The 24,893-nt window shown below is 39.9% G+C and overlaps 1 protein-coding gene across 2 annotated transcripts in view; it reads right to left on the bottom strand.

Moving 5' to 3' along the window:
* rims4 (regulating synaptic membrane exocytosis 4) overlaps window positions 1-24,893 on the bottom strand; it is a 47,839-nt gene that overhangs the window by 11,609 nt on the left and 11,337 nt on the right. The window contains exons 1-2 of one of the 2 annotated variants that reach the window (XM_079627683.1): window positions 23,112-23,803; window positions 1,270-1,408 (exon numbers count right to left, since the gene is read on the bottom strand). In XM_079627683.1, the coding sequence (XP_079483809.1) occupies window positions 1,270-1,408; window positions 23,112-23,208 (236 nt within the window). In that variant the 5' untranslated portion in view covers window positions 23,209-23,803. Of the gene's footprint in view, window positions 1-1,269; window positions 1,409-23,111; window positions 23,804-24,893 lie in introns of those variants that run through there. The other variant, XM_079627684.1, reaches the window with a different exon arrangement.

Below are 24,893 nucleotides of genomic sequence, written 5' to 3'. Positions count from 1 at the left end.
AAACAAAGGCTGTGTACAGAAGTAGATTTGGGTTTTTTCTGCACTTTTCATATTTTTATCCCACTTTTATACCATCAAATGCACCCAATCAAACAAACAATCGATAACAAACTGAAAGCGGTTGCAAAATAACAGATTCTTGTTCAGTTTGAGAGGCATCTTCTTTGTGAGTGTTTTTTTACCCTCAGTAATTGATGTAGTTTAAAAGTGAGTCATTGTCATATGGTTATTTTTTACGATATTAAAGATAATGCTAAATAATATCAAGTATAATAAGAGCTGAAATGGACACATGAAGAACATTTAAAGTGGAAAGGAATCAGTCAGTTAAGTTTACATTATTTAGTAAACTGATTTCCACTTTAACATCCATGGAACTTTTCCATTGCACATTGCAGTTTTTTTTTTTTTTAGTTTATTAAAATGTTCTTCACACTAAGACATTTTTATTTTATTTTAAGAACTGTTCACTGAAAGGTTCTTTGGGGATCCAAAAATGTCATTGCAGCAAAAACCTTAGGGTTCTTGACTCCATTTTCAAGAATGCTTAATGACAAAAAGGTTCTATATAAGGAGAAATGTCTCAAAAGATTGCATAATTTTTCTAGTGATAAAGTATGTTTACGAGCTGCTTAATTAATAACATTTAATGAAAAGTTAAAAATTTATTAAAACTAATTCCTAAAAGGTTCTACATATGAAACGCATGTCGGAACCCTTTAAGTTTCTATATAGAACTTTTTATTCTAAGAGTTTGTATATATGTGACCCTGGACCACAAAACCAGTACTAAGTCGCACGGGTATATTTGTGGCAATAGCCAACAAAACACTATATGGGTCAAAATTATTGATTTTTCTTTTATGCCAAAAATCATTAGGATATTACGTAAAGATCATGTTCCATGAAGGTATTTTGTCAATTTCCTACCGTAAATATATAAAACATTTATTTTTGTGAGTGAATGCAGCACAATCGTGAACATAAATGCACAACTTTAAAGGAGATTTTCTCAATGTTTCGATTTTTTTGCACCCTCAGATTCCAGATTTTCATATAGTTGTATCTCGACCAAATATTGTCCTATCCTAACGAACCATACATCAATGGAAAGCTTATTTATTCAGCCTTCATATGATGTATAAATCTCAATTTCAAAAAATTGACCCATGTGACTGGTTTTGTGGTCCAGGGTCACACATGTGCTGTTGGTTGTGTGTCGGGCTTTACTGATTTGACTATAGAGGTACATTGATTTCTAATACTCACTTCCCTTCTGAGCCGTAGCTGTTCATGCTGTCCTCGATGGACTCGTGGCTCGCCTGCCGGACCGTCCGACTGGGCATCTCTACAGCCAGCCCTGTCTCTGTACTCCTCTGAATGCTCTTTAACCTGCGGCCCTCGGGGTCTGAAACAAGGAAAGAAAGGTAAGTTCACCAAACCAACGTTTAATTCATATGTTTTTCTTTATATTTTTAGCTTGTTGCCTACTGGCTGAAGTCTCTTTGATTTTAAGTTCCTCCTTCAATGTAAGTTTGTGGGATTTGTGCATTTCATCACACCTCTCACCCTCAAGGTACATGATTTAATGTATCATTCCTGTATGTAGGACAAACAGTTTTAAATTGTATTAGAGCTTCATGATTCTGGATAATTTAAGAATCAAAGTTTGTTTGTTTAAAATAGAGATCACGATTCTCCTACGATTCAGAGTAGACAAATAAACAATTTAATGTAATTTACTAGAGGTTCTGACAAAATGTAAATTGCTGCAGTCCATTTAAAAAATACATTTAATTAATTAGATTTAATTACTTTTTAAAAAATCGCTTTGAATGAATGATTAAATGACTCACTCATAAAGACTTCACTTGTTTCATTACTGGATGTATTGGTGTTTTTGAATGAATCCCTTGAATTAATGATTCAATGACATACATTTTTAGCAGTCACTTGTCGCCACCTACTGGTGTAACGATGCAATTAAAACAGTCTTTATTTGAACGTCAAGTTTCTTACAAAAGGTGATTTACTCTATTTTGTTCACTTCCGTAGAAATCAGTGTTTATATCCGAACTATAAACTTTTATCCCAGTACGTCTGTGATAATATGAATATTTGTAACAGTAATAACAATACCGTGTCGCCAGAAAGACTGTTTGGGAAACTGTTTCATGCCTCAACATGACCAGATCGGACTTGTCAAAGGTTTCGAATCGTTGTCATTTAGGAATGAGGTCGAGTGTAAAATGCTCTAATATGTATGGTTATGGTTTTTTCCTTAGCAAGCACCACAAATGATTGTGAAATATCTCTGTCTGAGCAAAGTATTTCTGTCTGAGCAGTATAAGGCACTGGAAAAAGCAAGTTATATCAAATCCTCTCCATATCATAGCGAATGAAATGTTGTGATAACATTGCTGCCAGGTAGAGCACTGGTTGTATTAAAAATAAATCCTTTAGAAAATATAATCTTCTTGTATAATTCAAGTGTGTAGTGGTGCCTTATTGAACTCCGATGGCTTAGAGAACAGATTCACAAAGCCTGAACTTTTCCTAGTAAAGGTGAAGGGGATCAGCCGCGGACTGATCGCTTTACTAGCCCATGACCTCATGAATATATTTCTATTCAGAAAATGATTTTTTCAGAGTAATTTCGAAGCTGGATGTCATTTCATAATGTTTTTTTTCCCCCTATTCCCTATTCCCCATGCATCAAGATAAAACATGACCCATTTTACTTCCATAGACTAACCTATTTATGAGTGGTATAGATGGCGAACCTGATTTCACCAAGTACAACATCTTTGTTGATCCTCAAACAACATTCCAATCAACCAATCAGATTTGAGGAACAAGCTTACAGTTTATGTCAAGTTTAGGCTTACAACCAGGGTTAGATGGCTCTACATCAGTGTTATTTATCTATCATTTCCCATTGATTTTAGGGAGAACTTGTGGGTAGGGTTAGGTTTAGGGGTACGGATAAGGTTAAGACTAAATCTTCAGACAGAAATGTTGTTCCAGGATCACGTCTGTCTTGGCAAAATCACTGTGACCTGTATGAATATTCAATGAGGTTGAATCCCTCAAAAGAGGGATTTTTGATGTCCAAATTTGATTTTATAGAGTCATCACTGATAACACGTTATCCATTGAAACGTGTTCTATCTGCATGGACACGCTCACTCTATAGTGATGGGAATCCGGCCATTTTCACAGCTTTTTTCCTGGCCGTGAAGCACATGACCTAGTTAGGCGGTTCCTAAAAATACAGTCCTCTTTTGTCTCTTCCTGCGTTTCTGGTGCGGTCGGCACATGCTAACTAGCATGTCATCGTAACCTTCCAAAACAGAACATCGTGTATCAGGAAACGCACTAGAAATGCCAGGGTTGCTATGGGAGACAAGAGCAGTGTGCTTCAATGGATCTCTCACTCTCTCTTTCTCTCTTGCAGTGTTTATTTAGTGAACATGCTTGAAACAATGATTTAATCTTTTCTCAAAAAAAGTCACATTTCAGGAAATGTGTGGACAAAAACCTGATTTTTAGATGTACATTGTACATGCAACTGCCACCACGATCCTAGGGTCTTCAGTGTGGCCTCCAGGGTGTTGCTAGGATGTTCTGAGCGGTTAGAAGTTTTGAACATGCTGCTATGTGGCTGCTTGGGAGTTCATTGGTGGTTTTCAGGGCAGTTGTTAAGTGGTTTCTAGAATGTTCAGGGATTTGTACGCTGGTGTTTAGGGAGTTCTAAGTGGTTGCTAGGGAGTTTGGTGGATTCTAAGGTGTTGTTAAGTGGTTTCCAGGATGTTCTGGGTGGTTGCTAGGTGGTTGCTAGGGATTTGTTTGTTGGTGTCTAGGGAGTTCCAAGTGGATAGCCAGGGCGTTGTTTGGTGATTTTTCTCAGTATGAGCAAAAATGAATTGGCTCTAAATTTGGACATTTATAATATCTTGTGTAAGTGTGATGTTTCTGATCCCTGGACATCTCTCATCGACGCTTGCAATTACAAGTAGGTCTCCCCGACAACAACAGATAAAGTATCTCATTTCATCAGTATGGCCAACACCCATTAATCAATGTGGCATTCATGAATTTACTGCAAAAAAGAAAGAAATAAGAGGCTTTTCTAACAAGCCCTTTTAGTTGCTATCTCAGCTTGCTTGTGGTTTATGGCCTACACTTGTCAGTTGACAGAGTGTTTAGATTTATAATTTGATTAAAGAAACAAAGAGGCTTATAGAAAACCTATTATCAGACTTAAGACTACATCTTCAGTAAAGACCTACTGCTAAAGCAGAGTGATATGTGAATTAAAAAGTGAATAGTTGCATCGTTTGCTTAATTAAAGGAATAGTTAATTTGTCATTTACTCACCTTCATGTCATTCTAAACCTTTTTTTTTCGTGAGAAACAACAAACAAGAGCATTTCAAGCTCCAAAAAGGACACAAAAGCACCATAAAAGTATATTTCTCATCACTTGTGATACTTTTATGGCGTTTTGGAGCTGGAAAAGAGCATCAAGAAAGTTTCCTTTTGTTGCACAGCAAAAAAAATAAAAAAATAATTTGAATATTTGGGTGAACTGTCTCTTTAAGAGCACGTTGTGTTAATGCTAATGGACTGCATACTTCTCAGATTCAGATGAACAGGAATAGGATGATCTTAACTTCGGTTTGATTTCAACATAGCTTGCTGAAGATCATTAAGGCAGTCATTGACTGTCATCTAAATGAGCATGTCAGATTTCTATTTTGTCCATGCTATCGATCATGCCATTACCTCTCGTTACCTCAGCCTGCCTTAATTACCTATTAACTCTTTGATAAATCAGTAGCACTAGAGGCCTATTGATCTACAGTGATGTTGATAGATGCCTGGTTGGAGGCTATAACCTCTGTGCTTTCTAATCACATGCAAAATCTAACACTACTACTGTTGTAAAGTGGGATATCCACACCTTTCTTTCTTTCTTTCTTTCTTTCTTTCTTTCTTTCTTTCTTTCTTTCTTTCTTTCTTTCTTTCTTTCTTTCTTTCAAAGCTTTTCAGTTCAAAGCACAGGTTTTTTATACAACTACTTGTTAATGGAAGTTGTTGATTCTCACAAAACCTGTCAATTACGTCTTATTTCGTTTATATTACTGCAAAGGAATTTCATATTATTTCATTTCATTTTATTTTTTTACATTTATATATATATATATATATATTTAAAAAAAAATTCAGGACATATTTTTACCTTAAAAGGTTCTCATTTTGAGTTTTTATGTTCAATTCCCTGTCAACAAAAATATTTCACTATATTAAAGAACCATTGAGAATAATCACTGTAAAAAAAAATGTTGGTTTAACTTAAAAACGCAAGTTACCTTGTTGCCTTAAAATTTTTAGTCCGTTGTAATACATTTTTTGAGTTAATACAATGAAGAATAATAGTTTAATAAACAGAAACTCAAAATAGTATGTTATCTTCACACATTAGTTATCGAAGTTGATTTGACAAAAGATAAAAAGTTGTAATAACAAATCATGAAAATATTTTTTTACAGTGATTGGACTTTGGATAATTGGACAAAAATCAAAAACAACTTCCAGATGCATTATGGGAAATCTATGCAGTATGGAAAATGGGGCAAAACATTGAGATCAGAATGCAAAAATTTAAATCAAATTAAAATAAATAAATATTTCTTGTAAATATTTACTCTGAAGTCATTTTTTTAATGCTCCATTTATGAATGTGTTAAAATCCTTTTAAAAGCCCCAAATACACAAGTATTAAGCATGTGCTGGTTTGAGAGCCCATCTGTTTAATCTCAGTGGAGGGTCGGATCATACACAGATGCGTCCGTCTCAGCCAAAAATGATGCCAAATATTTACTCATATACTGGCATAATTCAGCTCTGACGTTTTCCATACAGGCTAAAAGAGAAGTGAGCTTCAGGAGACAGGGATCCAAGCTATAAATGGATGCAAGGGGGGTAATGACCTCAGAAGGTCATTTATCAGAAGCAAATATATGAGAGTTATATTAATATACCTGAGATATTTCTGGGATTTTATGAGTTTGATTTTTCATACTGGAGCTTCAGTAACTGCAGACCCGACACAAGACTCTGTTCACGGCGGACATTAGATTAAAACATCTGTCTTGTGTTTTATAAATTAGTATTTATTTTTAATTATAGTTTTATATATTTTCATTATTTGATTAGCAATGAACTGAAAAATAAAGTAGCACTGTTAAAGGTTCCTAATTTATTTTATATGCATCAAAAGTAATATATATTTTTTTCATAATATACATTGCGCATCACCTCATTTCTCAAAGAGTCTGAAAATGGTTTGCTCGAAGATTCTAAACCCCTCCTTTCTGAGAGCTACTCTGCTCTGATTGGTCAGATGGCTCAGTCTGTTGTGATTGGTCAACATCTATATTAATATACCTGATATATTCTTGGGATTTTATTTGATTTGTCATACTGGAGCTGCAGTAACTGCAGACCAGACACAAGACTCTGTTCACGGCGGACATTAGATTAAAACATTTGTCTTGTGTTTCATAATTTGAGTATTTTATCATTGTTGATGGTTTAAATTATAGAATAGAATAGAAAAATTTATCTTTATTAACATCATTTATATTTTTTCATTATTTGATTAGCAATGAACTGAAAAGTAATATAATTTTTTCTCATAATATACATTGCGCATCACCTCATTTCTCAAAGAGTCTGAAAACGGTTTGCTACTCTGCTCTGATTGGTCAGATGGCTTAGTCTGTTGTGATTGGTCAACAGCTTACAGCGCGTGTTGGAAACTAAACGTCCATTACCATATCTGAATTTCAGCTCCAGGGGCTTCCTCAGCACTTGATAGCACTCAGCACAGTGGTACAGTAACAATGGTGTCATGTTTTTAGTCCTCATCTTTTTGAGGTGGAGGCAACATGGATTCGCAACGCTGAAAACATCGTCTTCTCGACGTGTCGACAACATGAACCAAACTCTTCCAGTCTCAGCTACAACTACAGTGTTTGAGGGCGGGGCAAAGTAGATGTTGTTTGTGGGCAGATTAGTTATTATGCAATTATGCAAATTAGTTTGTTACATATGTTACAGGAAGTGAATTTGTCATGCACTTTAAACTTTTCAGACCGTTTACATTCACAGCTATATTATACTCTACATTAATATCAGAAAAAGCATAATAAAGGCACTTTAATACACTCAAAAAGTAATTTCTCAGTATACCTTAGACTGGAGAGATTAAATGATGAAATTAAGTGTTAATATTTATGTTCTTGGGCAAGATGCAAATGTGATGTCCTATTTGAAATTCTGTTTGGGTTTTAAATGAGTGTGTTGTAGTTTTGGAGGTTACCGTTGTGTGGGGAAGAGTGCCACTTGTGTTTAGGTTGAGGACGTGTATGTACAGAATCATAATTATTGGAGTTTATTTAATTCTGTTAGACTTGTGCTAATGAAGGTATTTGAATACTAATACTCTAATGAGAGTTAGTTGACATGCAGTTACTTGTCAACAGAATCTTCAAAAGGGACCATCAAAATAAAGTGTTACCGTAACTCTTTGCCTTTACTGTCAATGTATTCATTTCTTTAAAAATACTTTCTTATACTATTTTAAAATAGCCTTTTATTATTAAATGTTTTGCCCTTTTGAGCATATGTTGCATCTGTGGACTTTTTTCTGCCACCATTTGTTTTATGTTGTAATTATTTGGCAGAACAATACCATCACAATAAAGTGCTTTTGAAATTGAGTGTAAAGATAACAGGAGGTAACCGAGATCCGGGTTGTGAGTGACATAAAAGCCGGACTCAAACTCATATTGCCTGCATGAGCACCACTACCACTAAGTCACAGCTCAACACTTAATTGACTTTCAGAACAGCATGTTCATTCAGAATGTAGGCCACCGGATGCTGGTTCAGATACTTCAGTCATAATAACGTGTAGGCGGCAATAACTGAGCAAGTGCGTGTCGACATTGTGTGAAGCTTCAAACAGGCTCGTTCTGCAGAGAGACTTAATGCTCCAAAACAGACGCACACGCTGTGATTTACTACACAAGTCAACAGCCTCTTAAACTGATGTGCTCTCTGAACGCTTCTGCCAAGCGGCGTATTAAAAACAAATGCATGTTTGGTTAGGATTTTCAATTATGATCTTCATTTGTAACATTGGATGCACACCTGTTATTTCATTATTCCATCATTATGCAGATATACTTGTCATTATGGTATTATATCGACTCTAATTCTAAATGAATTGATTATGAAGGATGCACTCCCTGCTAGTACGTAATGTAATTATTTTTATTTTGTATCCATTGATCTATGATGATGAATCTTACGAAAGCCTGTCAAGAACATATTGGATCGCCCCAAATATAAAAAAAATATATATAATGTAAGTTATGTTTTAAATCATATATTATTTATATAGTAAGTTATATTTTGAATAAAGAAAATTAAGCCTAACAATTCTGTATCACAGTAATTAGATTCAGAATAATAGTTATAATGTCAAAACAATTATAATAATGTCACCATCCAAAAAAGAGCTTTTCATTTCTTTATTTCATTTTTGGCCTTTTTGTTAGCATCCGTTGCATTCTTTTTTCTTTTTTTTACGTAGTTTTATTCATATTTTGGAATAGATTTTATTTTTATATTTTTATTTTACTGTTAATTTTAGTTTAATGCCGTTTTGTTATGTGCTTTTGTCATTTTATTATTATTTTTTTGTAGTTTAAATATTGATATTTAGGCTTAATTTATTTTTATTTCAGTTTTTACTTATTTCCAGTTAACATTTTAAGGCAACAATTCTAATTTTTATTCAGTTAACAGAAATGCTTTTAATAGTTTTAGTTAACGTACCTTTCATTATTTCATAATCATTATTACACCCCAAGCTTAAAAAAAGGTGATAATATTTTAAATAAAAAAAGTTATGTTTTATATTATATTATGTTATAGTTTGCATAAAGAATATTAAGCATATTACAGTAATGAGGTTCAAATTAGATTTACTATTTAGAATAATAGTCATATTGTCAAGAATATGTCTTATTAGGCTTTAATTTTCTTTTTTGAAATGTGAAATGTGGCCTGGACCGGTTTTTGTGAGATTCACTCACAACCATAATGATTATTGATGATCAAGATACAAGTCAGTAACATGATTCTTCCAGACTGTAGTAAAGGACACGACAGCAGGTAAATGTGAGCATTTGTGCACAACCATCTGTTGTTGCTCCCGCACGTCAGTGTATCGCTGTGCTTTCCGACTGCATATGCCAACACAACGGGTGCAGAGCAAACGCACCTGTACGCTACACCATCACAGGTCAAAAGAGAGATCAATCAGTGCTGCTGCACGCAAATATAATACATGTAACATCCTTCAAATCAATTTACCGGCAGAGCAAAATGCATCATTTATTTTTTAAGTGCAAGTGCATATTTATTTATTGATTTTGCTGTGTAGTGATTATATTTTGTTCTTTATTTTTATTTTTTTAGTTAAAGTTTTAGTAAATTTGTTGTGTTTTTGTAATTTATAATAGTTTTTTTTTTTGTCTATAGTTTTTATTTCAGTTTTAGTTTTTTTTAGCACATGGTTAACCTAAATGTAAAAGAGAAACGCCATGTTTATTTGATATTTTTTCAGTTAAAGTTTAATTAATGTCAAGTGACATGTGGTTTTAGTTTTAGTTTCAGTCTATAATAACCCTGTTTCTGCAAAACTGATTCAAAATATAATTAAAACTATAACATTATCTCAATGATACTAAAGTAACACACAGAAATAATACAATTAATATTCAAGCATAAGCCTCAATAAATTATTATTATATTTATTTTTTAAATATTTTATAGCCATTTTGTGTACGATCTTAAAATATCGACTAATGATTGAAATTTGATCTTTGTAGAAATGTCAGCATTAAACTATTTTATATAGCACCTTGTAATCAAAGTAATTTAACTTTTAAACACATTGTGATAAAATGCTGCAGTGGTGACCTTATTAAAACCTTTTAAAATAGAAAAGGCATCTGATTATATGCTGAAAGTATTTCCTTTTATATATTTATGATTTTTATGTATATGCGTCAGAATTAGAACAAAGAATATTTAGCATATATGAGATGCTGTTAACAGGAACAATGAATGATGATTATGTTATGAGTCAGAATAGGCATCAGTGTGAAACAGGGAATTTGATTATCTGATTGGACAGACTGTTGTCTTCACATTGGCATCATGTGATAGATTTCTCACCCTGGCTGACTTTTTTCTCTTTTCCACTTGGGAAAAAAACAACAGATTGCTTTCTCACCTGTGCATGATTGCTGGGAATCGAACTTTACTTCAGCAGCCATTGATTTAAGTCACTACACAGACACACACCGGCGCATATGGACTGATGTGAATCCACTACTGCACACTTATCACACTGACATTTTCTAAATAATTGAACTTGTGCATTGGAAACAGACATCCAATCTCTACCATAAAAAAAATAGTTTCGTGGCATTTTCAAAAGAGCATAACATTTGATAAAGTGATGCCACTTCAGATTGTCTTTAACCAGACCCACTTGAATGAGCCCCGATTGAGTCTGAAGATATTTTTGCAACGCAAGTGGTTCTTTATCATGCAAACCTTTGCTCAGATGTTCAGCGTGGTTTTTGGTGCCTTGCTAGAGTGTTGCTCACTGCCTCGAGTCAAACTGTCACGAACACCCACAGGAACAGGTAGATCCAAAAGCAGTATTGTTTATTAAAGGGTAATCCGTACTCACAACAGTCCAGGCAAGGGTCGAAATCAAAGGCAATCCAAAAACACAAGACATGAACAGTAACAGGCAGGAACAGAAGTGTGGGGACATTAAACAAGGACTCTGTGACAAACACTGAAACAGACAGGGTATATATACACACAAGTGCAAACAAGGTGACGAGAGACAGCTGAAGGAATTGAACAATCAGTGACAGACAGGATTATGGGAAGTGTAGTGAAAATGCCTAGACACCGTGAAAACTGAGACCTCTAATGTTAAACCCAGGGAACCACCAGACACTGTGACATAACCTCCCCTCTACGGAGCGGCTACCAGACGCTCCAAGACCACAAGAAACAAACAAAACAAGAGTCCAGGCGGGAGGAGGAAAGGTGGAGGATCAGGGGGTGGGATGGGGGACCAGGTCCATGGAGGGGAACAGGAACAAGGGGGAATGGCTTAAGCGCCGGCCAGGGCGAAACAGACAATCCATCGGGCGGCCAGGGCGAAGCAGACAGTCCATCGGGCGGCCAGGGCGGTGAAGACCCCTCGGGCGGCCACGGCGGTGAAGACCCCTCGGGCGGCCACGGCGGTGAAGACCCCTCGGGCGGCCACGGCGGAGACGACCAGGGTGAAGACGACCACTCGGGCGGCCATGGCGGAGACGACCAGTGTGAAGCCGACCACTCGGGCGGCCATGGCGGAGACGACCAGGGTGAAGCCGACCACTCGGGCGGCCATGGCGGTGAAGACCAAGGCGGAACAGAGACAGACCCTGGCCCAGGAACTGCAACAGACACCACCGGCTCAGGAACTGGAACAGACACCACCGGCTCAGGAACAGTCACAGACACCACCGGCTCAGGAACTGCAACAGACACCACCGGCTCAGGAACTGCAACAGGCACCACCGGCTCAGGAACTGCAACAGACACCACCGGCTCAGGAACTGCAACAGACACCACCGGCTCAGGAACTGCAACAGACACCACCGGCTCAGGAACTGCAACAGACACCACCGGCTCAGGAACTGCAACAGACACCGCCGGCTCAGGAACTGCAACAGACACCGCCGGCTCAGGAACTGCAACAGACACCGCCGGCTCAGGAACTGCAACAGACACCGCCGGCTCAGGAACTGCAACAGACACCGCCGGCTCAGGAACTGCACCAGACACCGCCGGCTCAGGAACTGCACCAGACACCGCCGGCTCAGGAACTGCACCAGACACCGCCGGCTCAGGAACTGCACCAGACACCGCCGGCTCAGGAACTGCAACAGACACCGCCGGCTCAGGAACTGCAACAGACACCGCCGGCTCAGGAACTGCAACAGACACCGCCGGCTCAGGAACTGCAACAGACACCGCCGGCTCAGGAACTGCAACAGACACCGCCGGCTCAGGAACTGCAACAGACACCGGCTCCGGCTCTGGAACAGCAGACACCGGCTCCGGCTCTGGAACAGCAGACACTGGCTCCGGCTCTGGAACAGCAGACACTGGCTCCGGCTCTGGAACAGCAGACACTGGCTCCGGCTCTGGAACAGCAGACACTGGCTCCGGCTCTGGAACAGCAGACACTGGCTCCGGCTCTGGAACAGCAGACACTGGCTCCGGCTCTGGAACAGCAGACACTGGCTCCGGCTCTGGAACAGCAGACACTGGCTCCGGCTCTGGAACAGCAGACACTGGCTCCGGCTCTGGAACAGCAGACACTGGCTCCGGCTCTGGAACAGCAGACACTGGCTCCGGCTCTGGAACAGCAGACACTGGCTCCGGCTCTGGAACAGCAGACACTGGCTCCGGCTCTGGAACAGCAGACACTGGCTCCGGCTCTGGAACAGCAGACACTGGCTCCGGCTCTGGAACAGCAGACACTGGCTCCGGCCCTGGAACAGCAGACACTGGCTCCGGCCCTGGAACAGCAGACACTGGCTCCGGCCCTGGAACAGCAGACACTGGCTCCGGCCCTGGAACAGCAGACACTGGCTCCGGCTCTGGAACAGCAGACACTGGCTCCGGCTCTGGAACAGCAGACACTGGCTCCGGCTCTGGAACAGCAGACACTGGCTCCGGCTCTGGAACAGCAGACGTGAAGTGGACAGTCTCTGGAACGGCAGACATCCTGTGCCTCCTCCACGCATGCAGTACCGCCACCGCATAAAAGAGGAAGACAGCCTTCTTTGCCATGGCAGGACTGATGGGAACAGCCTCCGGCACAGGAACCGTCTCTGCATCGGCAGACGTGACGTGGACAGTCTCTGGATCGGCAGAAGTGACGACGTGGACAGTCTCTGGATCGGCAGACGTGACGTGGACGGTCTCTGGATCGGCAGACATCCTGTGCCTCCTCCACGCATGCAGTACCACCACTGCATAAAGGAGGAAGACCGCTCTCTTGGCCATGGCAGGACTGATGGTGGTCTGCTCCAAGACGATCTCAGGGATGACGGTGGCCTGCTCGGAGGGGATGGCCTCCGGGACGACAGCGGGCTGCTCGGAGGGGACGGCCTCCGGGACGACAGCGGGCTGCTCGGAGGGGACGGCCTCCGGGACGACAGCGGGCTGCTCGGAGACGACCGCCTCCGGGACGACAGCGGGCTGCTCGGAGACGACCTCCGAGTTCTTAGGGAGACTGGAGGACTTCCTCCTCCTCCGCCTTTTCTGACAGCGAAGTGCCGGTTCTGGACTGGACGGAAACTGCGGCGAACAGATCTCTGGACTGGAATTCACCAGCCCATGGTCAAAGAAGGGCCAGAGTGAGGAATGGTGTCGAGATTCCTCTCGACCGCCTCCTCCATTGCGGCCTCCACGGGTCCCCCGAAATCTGACCAATCTGGTCCCCTCAAAAAATTGTCTCTTCTCCCGCTCGGTGGCTGGGGAAGAGATATTTAAAAACATACCGCTGGATCTATGTTTGTGACGGAGTCCTTCTGTCACGAACACCCACAGGAACAGGTAGATCCAAAAGCAGTATTGTTTATTAAAGGGTAATCCGTACTCACAACAGTCCAGGCAAGGGTCGAAATCAAAGGCAATCCAAAAACACAAGACATGAACAGTAACAGGCAGGAACAGAAGTGTGGGGACATTAAACAAGGACTCTGTGACAAACACTGAAACAGACAGGGTATATATACACACAAGTGCAAACAAGGTGACGAGAGACAGCTGAAGGAATTGAACAATCAGTGACAGACAGGATTATGGGAAGTGTAGTGAAAATGCCTAGACACCGTGAAAACTGAGACCTCTAATGTTAAACCCAGGGAACCACCAGACACTGTGACACAAACAACCCAAGCACAAGTCTCTGTGCTTCCAGGAATATTCTGGTTTCTAGAAATGCTTCAATGCAAGTCTATAGTAAATTTGCCAGAAAATACACTGGAACGCTACTGATAGCACACCTCTCCTTAAAGGTATAGGGATTTTATTTCATAAACACTTTTTGTTATACTGGTATCTCTTCACATCCTGGCAGCAATCAATAATAGAAGTGGTCTAAATATTAAAACATGTACATCCTCTGTGGACGTCTAAGGACCAAAAAATGTTCGTCCAATCATTACATTCGGTCTGAATGCAATGATAGGATGTCCTGCCTGCCTGTCTATATGTATTTCCACACCTCCGCACACCTGCTTGCACAGACATCACATGTCATCAGCGCGTTCAATGAGGCTCTGCAGAGTTGAAGACAGAGTCACAGAGCGCCGCAAACAAACAGCCGCTTTTACAGTTCCTCCTGAACCAAACAATGAATTTACGCTGCGCTCACTCCATATTGAGACACGAGGTAAATTAACGCCGATTCTCATCTTGTGACGCTTTGCAGACTCTGCTGCACGTTCAAGTGTTTTGAAGGAGACCTGGCTTTGGAGACGCTCTGAAGGGAGGGTGGGATCTCATGTTTTCAAAGCTAGCTCGCTATTGCTAGCCTCTCTGAAATAGCTCCCCCTACCTTTAATAAGCTGTGTAGATTTGTAGCCTAAAAATGTATAATGCACCAAAATAGTTTTACTATTAGTCAACTCCTCAAGTAAACATCCATTTTTTCTTTTTTGTCTGTTATAAGATTTTGATTTGGTAACACGTTGCACAATGAAGACTGGACGCTTTTTTTATTGCCAATGTGTTAACAGCTTGTAACGAAACTTCAAAAACGAGACCTTTCCTGACTTGTCTATGAAAGCCTGTAGACTGATTTGTATGTGAAGGACTCTGGACGTTTTTGCCGGTGTAGTGCCAAATTCGGTGACCCACTGAATTAAGTGACCTACCGTAGTAAGCACTGTAGTGATGGTAGAGTTAGGATTGGGATTAGATGTAGGTTGGGTTAGCTCAATACAGTGCCTACTAAGGTCACAGAATTCGGCAGCTGGGGTGCGTCTCAATCAGTTCCCTAGTTCAGTAGTCAGGGCACTGATCAGGGAGTCTGACATTTTAAGGGCTGTCTCAATCGGAAAATCCTTCCAGTGCGCTGAAACTTTGGCTCCCTAAAAAGTCCCACAATGCACCGACAAAACCAGGGAGCTTTGATGCTCACTATGTTCCAGTAGTTATGTTGTAGTCATGTCACCATCAGTGTCCCAATGTAGCGAGCCAGGGTCCTTACTGTCATTTCCAGTGCCTGGATTTGTGTACTGATAGGGAGCTGATTGAGACGCACCCTGGGAAATCCAAAGGATGTGATGATTACGCACGCCCCCGAGAGCCTCTTTCTTTTACATTTTCCATGACACGTCTCACATAGCCAGATCTAAAGTCTCAAATATACTTTATAATCAAGCTATCATAACAGTGTCATTTTAATTAGGCCTACCTCATCTGTCGACATGAAGCCTGGGAATCGCAGAGCTGGTACAAACATATCGTCATCGCTACGATCAGATGCTTTCTTAACTGGTGTTTTCTCATCGCTGTCATTTTTGTTGTTCGTTTAGTTTGTTATTGAGTGTAAAGCGTGCAGCACATATTTACATATTCATCTAAACGTCACTAACAGCATCATGGGCGGTGTAGGGATTCTCGTAATCAGTATATCCCTGCAAAGGTATTTCCAACTTCTTTTTACTTCTAAGGGAAGAACGAAAAATAACTTTGTCGTGGGTCTGGAATCACGTTCAGTCTCTTGTGTGCAAGAGCAATAACTTGCTGGTGTCGCTAATAACATACAATCTCTATCCCTATAAACATATAAAAGTTTTTATTGGATTTTTACGGTTGTGTACATAGATGAAAACATTCAGTGTACAGACCATTCATTTAAGACTGTCATAAGAACTAGTATGAACAACTAAGTTAGTTAGTGGTAATCACTCTTACTTTTCAGTATCAAATTAGACCAATCTACGTTTTAATGTAACTGACTAAAAAGTTATGAAGTGTCTAAAAAAAAAAACCATTTTGATGACTCACTTGTAAGAATCGTCTAAGCAGTTTATGCAACGTGTGTATTCCCTCAGCATGAAGGTAATATCTTACTGATTTATGAATGAACCGTTCGTTTTAAAATCTTCTTTTCTACTGACATGTGTTATGACATCCGCCTCAAACTTTACAATGCTCATGATAACTTTCATTAACTCTACAATAAGTAAATCCACTTCACCAGCTAATTACTCTTCGACAGCGATGCCATAGAAATATACAGAGCTACCGCAATAATAGAAGTTCAAACACAAAATTATGTGCGCTTGTTTCTCTGACGCACAAGTGTGACTCGGATTTTAACATATAAATATCTTCACCCATCATCCTTCACCTGGTTTTAAAACCAAAGACATGCTGGTAATCAATGTCACCATTAAATCTCATGAGCGCGGACACACATGCACATTGGAGACGGATGCTACGAGTATCAATCATCCTGACCTCCTTCTATCTTTTCCTCTGTCCTTGATTCACTACGCTCTTATGCAACACAGAATGTGCGCCTGCCGCCATATGACATCTCACTGATGGCGTGTGTGTGTTTGTTTGCGAGTTATTTTGAGCAGCAGCATCAATGCAAGACCTGTCAGTGTAGGAGGGTTAATAAGCCTCGAGACTTCAGAGCGTTTCGCTTTTCCTCGGTTGAGATTTGTTCCTGTGCTGGTGGAGGGGGGGAGCGAGACATGTTGTGCTTTGGGATTTTTGGTACACATTGCATCAAACAGCGTTAACAGCAAACAGGATATGAAAGATGAAGTCTGAATGCGCCAAGACAAGCGGTGGGAGGCAACGTTGGGTCTGATGATGTGTGTCGCAAAGGCTTCGGGCCCTTCTTGTCGACATGGCTGGAGAGCGAGTGTGTTATATAGGTGTTGATCCCCCTTGTGTGGCTGTTAGATTAAATCTGAACACAGAATGAAGAAAAAAGTATGGGTGAGGGCAGACTGAACATTGAAACTTTTACTTTAGCCGCGTTTCCACCGCAGGAACTTTCCCCAGGAACTAGGAACTTTGGGCTGGTACTCGGTGTGTTTGCACCAAATTGTTCCGGGTAATTTCGGTGGAAACACGGCTTTTGAGTGGTTTAAGTTTGAAAGGACAATAACTAATATGCAAATAAACGTACCAGATTAAGTAATTTCTCAATTATTTCCATGATCACACTGCACATATATTTGTATTTTACCACGAAAAATCCTTAATTTTGTGTGTTGCTTTTAACAATGCTACAAATGTTCTTTTTTTTCCTTTTGCTTAGGCGGGTTATTCTAGATCAAAAAGATTCAAGCAAGTTTTTTTTACCCACACTGAACGTGAAAAGCCACGAAACTGTATAACCCATATCAAAAATATTATGCAAAATAAGTGTACCAGAAGTCGTAGTTCAATTATGTCTGTGATAACACAGAACTTATATTTGTATTTTACCTTAAAAAATCCCCCAAATGTGTCTTTTTAGCTTCTTTTTTTCTATGCAGGTTTTTCTAGATGATTTCTTCGAGATATTTGCAGTTTGATGTCATTTCCTGACCAGATGGGATGCAACAAAAGTTTCAAGTAATTTGATTTTTTTCACCCTCACTGGAAGCAAAAATGCTGCAAAGCAACAACGTGAAATCCACATAACCCATCTGTCACTTAATGACTCACCTGTTCAAAGCCACCTATGTGCCTTTTATTGAATTACATTTTATAGTGGTCTATTTTTTTTAGCATCGAAAAGATAGAATACCATAAAATTCAATAATACAAATACCAAAAAGCCTAGAGCCTTTTAATAAAAAACTTACAATAAAATATAATAATTAGAAAAAAAATATAATACATATAATTCAGTCACATTTAAGAACAGGCAAATACTACATTGCAAAATAAATAAAAAGCTTTATAAAATGGATAGTTCCGGTCCTTGATTCTGATTGGTTGAGCCATGTTCAAAGTAAGGAATAGAATAGAATGAGGCATTTATATAGCGCTTTCATATGTACTACTGTACACCTAAAGCGCTTTACAATCATGTCAGGGTCTCTCCTCAACCACCACCAGTGTGAGCATCCACTGGATGATGCGACGGCAGCCACAGTACAAGTGCGCTCACCACACATCAGCTACAGGTGGAGAGAGAGAATGATAGAGCCAATTCAATGGATGGGGAGTATGGACTTTATGCACAGCTGCACTACTTCCTGAACTTTAGCCAGCTCCTTTGTTTCCTGTCTGCCATTATTGGACAAACTGATTAATCCAGGTGTGCCTGATCGACAACAATAATCAGACACACCTGGATTAATCAGTTTGTCCAATAATGGCAGACAGGAAACAAAGGAGCTGCTAAAGTTCAGGAAGTAGTGCAGCTGTGCATAAAGTCCATTAGGAGGCCATGATTGGTAAGGGCCAATCCAGGACACCGGGGTTACACCCCTACTCTTTACGATAAATGCCATGGGATTTTTAATGACCACAGAGAGTCAGGACCTCGGTTTTACATCTTATCCGAAGGAGTGCTCTTTGACAGTATAGTGTCCCCATCAGTATACTGGGGCGTTAGGACCCACACAGACCACAGGGTGAGCGCCCCCTACTGGCCTCACTAACACCTCTACCAGCAGCAACCTGGTTTTCTCAGGAGTCTCCCATCCAGGTACTAACCAGACTCAGCCTTGCTTAGCTTCAGTGGGCAACCAGTCTTGGGGTACAGGGTGATATGGATGATAATTGATGACGGGCCGTTTAATTATTTGAAAAATAATGCACACCCGAGGTGGTAATGCATAAGACTAATTTCTTGCGCATCTTTTCCCAAGCTCAGTGCTAATTCCAAAACATAATTTGAGAGCTAGTAACGGAGATTTGAGCTACTCATAGCATACTAATGCAGAGACAGAGAGAGAGAGAGAGAGAGAGAGAGAGAGAGAGAGAGAGAGAGAGAGCGTGTGTGAATTACCCGAGTCTGTGCATGTCAACAGTGTTCGGCAGCAGTGTCTCTAATAATAGCGAAACTGTAAGTTTATCTTCTCCAAGAACAATGTGTAGCTTTGTGTAGTTTTTAAGTTGTTAAACTATTTTATTGACAAAATTGTCAGAGCAACGCTGACAACACGTTCCTGTGTCTATACTATGTGTGAGTGTTCGAGTGGGCGAGAGAATGGGAGAAAGAGAGTGTGCTTGCTTTACGTACATAAAATACGTACATTTTATCCTATTATTTACAATATTTATTTGCTTGGTCAGTGTCGTTGTGGGTTTTGGTTCTTTTGTTGTTGTTGTCTGTCAGGACCTTGAAATAACTGAAATCATTTGGCGAAGTGATATGTAACTGTAATGCGGTCAAGACCTGCCTGGAACTACTTTAGCCGTGCGTTTCCCTGAAAATAATTGCACGCCTTAGAATGTTTGTCAACCAATCAGATTCAAGCATTCAACAGCCAACAGCCAACCAATGGTAGTAAATTACTCTTATGGCGTTAGTCTATCTTGTGTTGTGCCTGGTTAGGACATGTGTTGGTTTGGGTGCATTATGATAGAACAAAGACGAGAACACAGCTGTCTAGTTAAAGAGTGAATTGTAGTCATTAATGGCTCATTATTTAAAAGATCTATTAGCCTGCAGACTGCAATTGCCTCTCTGATAGCTTCGGTTTTATACAACTGTTTCAATATGAGCCTTTTGAGAAAGCATCATGTTTATGTATTGCAATATCACCCTTGAATTCCTAAAGTATCAGATCAGTTGCAGAACTTAAGATGTGAAAACAACACAACCAAAAGACCCTTCAGCAGTTCTCTGACATGGACTGACAAAGACATCATTAACTCCCCTCGTTCTTCTGATAAATGTATCCGTCTGAAGAGCATTAATATCATGCGGTAGTTCATTTTTTTCCCACTAGATAATTTAGCTTCTATATTTGTGGTCAGAAATGTCCCGGGGTTTGAGCAGTGAGTAATGGGTGTTATTACGAAATCACTAGCGAGTTCATTTGTTCAGCATTTTCTCCTCCTTTTGAAGAAAACTTTTGTGTCAATCTTCATGTTGATAAACAACAGGTTTAAATGATGGCAAACAGACCCAAATAGTGTTTCAAATATCAAAAATCAAAGAAAACCAGTCTTATTTGTTACAAATCACCACTGCATTTGCAGTCATCTGACGTTCAGCAATAGGTGTTAAACTAAAGCACTTGCAATGTGTTGTTTGTGTTCCAGTAATTAGCATATTCATTAGTGCGATTTGCATTGATTAAGTTGATTTATGCAAGTATGTATCAGCATAAAAAGGAGATGCGATGAGCTGATTAGTTAAATGACAGGCCTATATGTCTAAAACCAATAGAATACACTAATAATTCAAACGCAAGACAGCAGAGGTTGGACGAATGCAGTACAGCGTATAATTTGATGCGTATAATTCAATTTAAATTTATCTCAATTATCATGTATGCAATATTTTATAGACTAATATTTTAGGGTGTGTCCACTCTTGTAGTTCGGTTCGCTTTGTTTCGTGGGTCCAAACCAAAAAAACTGAAATATTTTGTTCTGGTCCGCTTAGCGTTCACATTAGCATTTTAACACCTAACCTAAAGATACCGAACCTAAAGGCACAGGGATATGGTCACGACCTGATTGGTCGGCTTTTATTATGTATATTTAGCGACGGAACTTATTGAACATCAAAAACAATGCTGTGTTGGGCTAAATGCGCTCGTTGTACGTGTGTATCTGATGGTATTTAGACCAGCTGAGAACTTGTGAAGAGCTTATAAATGTGTAAAGGAGTCAAAACAGCGTCAGGAATCCTCCGTCACACACACAAACACAGATCTGTCAGGAGACGCGGTTCTGATGTCTGTACTGAACTGTGATGGACAACATCATGACTATAACGAGAAAAAAACAGGTATTCCTGAGACTTCTGTCCTTTTAAGGATGACATCTTGTGACATCATGTCCTGTTTTTGGTTTGTTTACATGTCTTTGGTCCGTATTGCGTTCATATTTAATTCGAACCGCACCAGAGTTTGTTTGTAAGCGGAGCGAGACTCGTCTTTTCAGTGTTCTCGGTCTGCTTGTTAAGTGGCACCAGGGTTCAGATGGCAGCGTTCACACTTATTCAAATGAACCGGACTAACAGAACAATCGCACCAGGGTTCGTTTTAATCCAACCAAACATGCCAAGTGTGAACACACCCTTAGAGTAAAGTGAAAATTGAAGATACATATGAGTGCATGTTACCAGTGCTATAAGTGTGCACTGTTTTTGTAGCGTGTGTGTGTTTGTTTGAGTGTGATGCGCACATGTTGAACGAAGAAGATCATCAGCTAGGCACAATCTTTTCATGTCAACACTAGTCTCTCTCCTGCAGAGTAATCTGTAATCAGGGCGAGGGGAGAGAGAGAAAGTGAGCATGGGTGGGTGTGTGGATGTCGCGGATAGGCGGCGGCTGTGTAAAAGGTTTTTTGGGTGAGTGGACAGCAAACAAGGAAATGAGGGTGATCAAGAAAGGAGGAGAGCACACAGGGGCAGCGAGAGAGATTTATAGCATGCCTTGACTAAAAGCACTTGGGAAATTATGCAAAATTGCAAACCCAAAACACTCAGCAAGTAGCACACCGAGCAGTCGGAATATTTCTAATGAGCGCTAAATTAACGCCATGATGTCTGGTGATGGATTCGAGACAGACATTAACCTGCAATCAGACGTTCTTTGAAATGAGCCACAGCCGTACCTAGAGAAGATCACAGCTATATTAGCATTTGAGTGTCAACGCTGTGATTAAATGCCTTCATTAATAAAAACCTCTGATTAGAATACCGGCTGAAGGAAGCGTTTTGTGTGTGCATATGCATGTATTCATCATAAGTATAATTTTTTTACCATTTCAGATTTAAGATACGGATTTCAAACGCCACTCAAGTAAGCAATCACACCGTTTTCTTTATTGCAAATGCAAAATGAGCAAGTTGACACGGCCATACACCCAAACCACGCATGTGGCCACATATTTCAAGAGTTTGAGCAAACAACCCAAGACTGGCAAAGAAACTGAGCGTCATTTTGTACAAAATGAAATGCTGCACTAATGACCCAAATGAGTCACAAAACCACAGAATAACCATTATTATCTAGGATATATGGGTTGAAGACACTCAACTTGTGATTTAAGACACTTTTATCCAAAGCGTACTATCTGGAGTATGTGATGTGTTGCTTAAAGAGATAGCTTAACTATCATTTACTCACCCTCATGTCATTTCAAACCCGTATGACCTCTTTTGTTCTGTTGAACACAAAAGAAGATATTTTCAAAATGTATCTTTTTTTTTTCTTGTCCAACACTCTTTAAAATAGTTTATAATTCATACAGGTTTGAAATGATGAAATAATGTGCATCTCTCATCTATCAAATACAAGCTCGTGGCAATTTGTAACTATTGTACATTTTGGCGAATTGGTGGATAATTCATACAATTTCATTCATATGTTTTTACGACCTGCCTACGCCCCACTGACGGATATGTATAGGGGTGGACCTTCATGCTTACATTTTTCTAAAACTTGTATGTTTCCATATGAATCAAATTCATACACAGAATCGGCACCTTGTAAAATAGTTACATTTTCTCAAGAGATCAGGCTGGAACTATCCCTCATAAAAGTCTTGTGGGGTTCGAACCCATAACCTCATTTCGCTTCCAGCTCAGATCTTGAACCACAAAGCCACATTTTCTTAACCAGTAGCCAACCGATAACCTCAAAATCTCGACCCTAACCCTAACCCTAACTTCCAGGTGTCACAGTTTGGAAACAGCAAACCCACATCCTCGGACACACATGTACATCCACTCACCGCCATCGTCCTCATCGAAGGAGTTCATGCAGGGGAAGTAGATGGCCAGGGCCTCAAAGGACGCGGACAGGCTGATGCGACTCTGTGAGCGCTCCATGTAAAGGCCCGGCGTGGGTGCCGGCGCCGTGTCCGCAGGCTTGGGCAGGCGTGCCTGGGCATTCTTCACGCGGAGCACGGCACGCGGCGTCTTGGCTAACTTTCACCGGCCCCTTCGCCAGCCACGAACAAGAGAGAAAAACAAACCCCAAAGCACCCTCGTACGTCCCTGTGGACCTGGTTTGGGTTCAAGAATCCTGTGGAGATATAATGTCCAGACTTCTTTTGGTGTCTGCAAAGTCCTTGTTTTGTTTTGTTTCTGTCCAGGTCTTCAGGACAGAGAATTAGGACGGATGGAGTCTCATCTCAGAAGCTGATGTCTCAGAGCTGTCCTGGATCTGCTTCAGAGAACATGATCTGTTGCTTTTCTGTCTAGCTGATCCCTCACCGGGCTGTGCACTGGATAGATGGATGGATGGATGGATAGCATATAATGCCGTGTGAGAGAGAGAGGAGGATAAATGGAGAGAGAGAGAAAGAGAGAGATAGAGAGAGAGAGAGAGAGGAGAGATGGGATTGAAGAGACAGACGGAGAGAGAGAGAGAGACAGACGGGGAGAAAAGGTTCTTACTATTCTTGCAGTCTGAGGCTGATTCACTTCATTCAGCGCTGAGCTCTTTGTGGAGACAAAAAGGGGGAGGAGGCACCCAAGAGCTGTTGCTGGGATTCAGGATACTGGCCAATCACAGGTCAGATGTCTGGATATGGGCGTGGCCACAGTCTACAGGCACAATAACTGTGAATATCTTTCATCCGTTCACAGACATCGACCGGCTTGCTCTCTCTTTTGCTATCACGGTGAAGTGGAAGCTGGTAGATTTCAGACATGGTTTGATTGCCATGTGTTTTTGCAAGAGTAAATCACACGCATTTACAAAAAACTGCAACAGTTGACTATTTATTAAGATGTATCAAATCAATAATGTTTTGAATATGAATGTCAAAATAAGTACTCTAACACCCCCCCCCCCCCCCCCCAAAAAAAAGAGGATTTTACAGATCAAAGAGTATTTTTTTTTACTGAATAATTCATATAAAAGTTTTTATTGACAATAATACATTTAAATAATAAATTATGTTAATACAAATTTTTTACTCATCCACCAATTAGTAGATTTATTTTATTTTTGCACTTAATTCACACACACACACACACACACACACACACACAATCTTATTTGCTTACTAGTTTTAGTTGTCAACTAAAATTATTCATTTTAGTTTATTTAAGCTTGCTTTCATTAAAGTAAGAAAAAATATTTGATGAAAAACTTGCCTATAAGTAGCTGAAATAAAATAAGTTGAAGTACTAACGTTACGAAAGCTAAAATTGAAATAAAACAAAGCTAAATAGAAAAACAGAAACGAATAAAACTGACAAAAGCACATCATTTTAATATAAAAGCTAATTCAAACTATTAATAAATACTATAATTTTATATAAATAATAAAATAACAAAAAGAACTGATCGTTTGAACTTGTGTTGTGAGTTATTTATATTAACACCCTTTCCTATGTTTGATGTGAATAGACTTAAGAAATATGGTTTTAAACAGAACGGGTTCTTCGGCTTGTAACAATAGCAGAACCCTTTTTATTAATTTCCATAAAGAATCATGCCTTGTAAGTGCAACTTAATGGTGTTATAAAGAACCTTTTTAAATTCTTGTTCAATTCTGTTAATA

The sequence above is a fragment of the Phoxinus phoxinus genome (genome assembly GCF_949152265.1).
Source record: "Phoxinus phoxinus genome assembly, chromosome: 11".
In the NCBI taxonomy this organism is placed as follows: Eukaryota; Metazoa; Chordata; class Actinopteri; order Cypriniformes; family Leuciscidae; genus Phoxinus; species Phoxinus phoxinus.
This window is presented reverse-complemented; position numbering and strand designations above follow the sequence as displayed.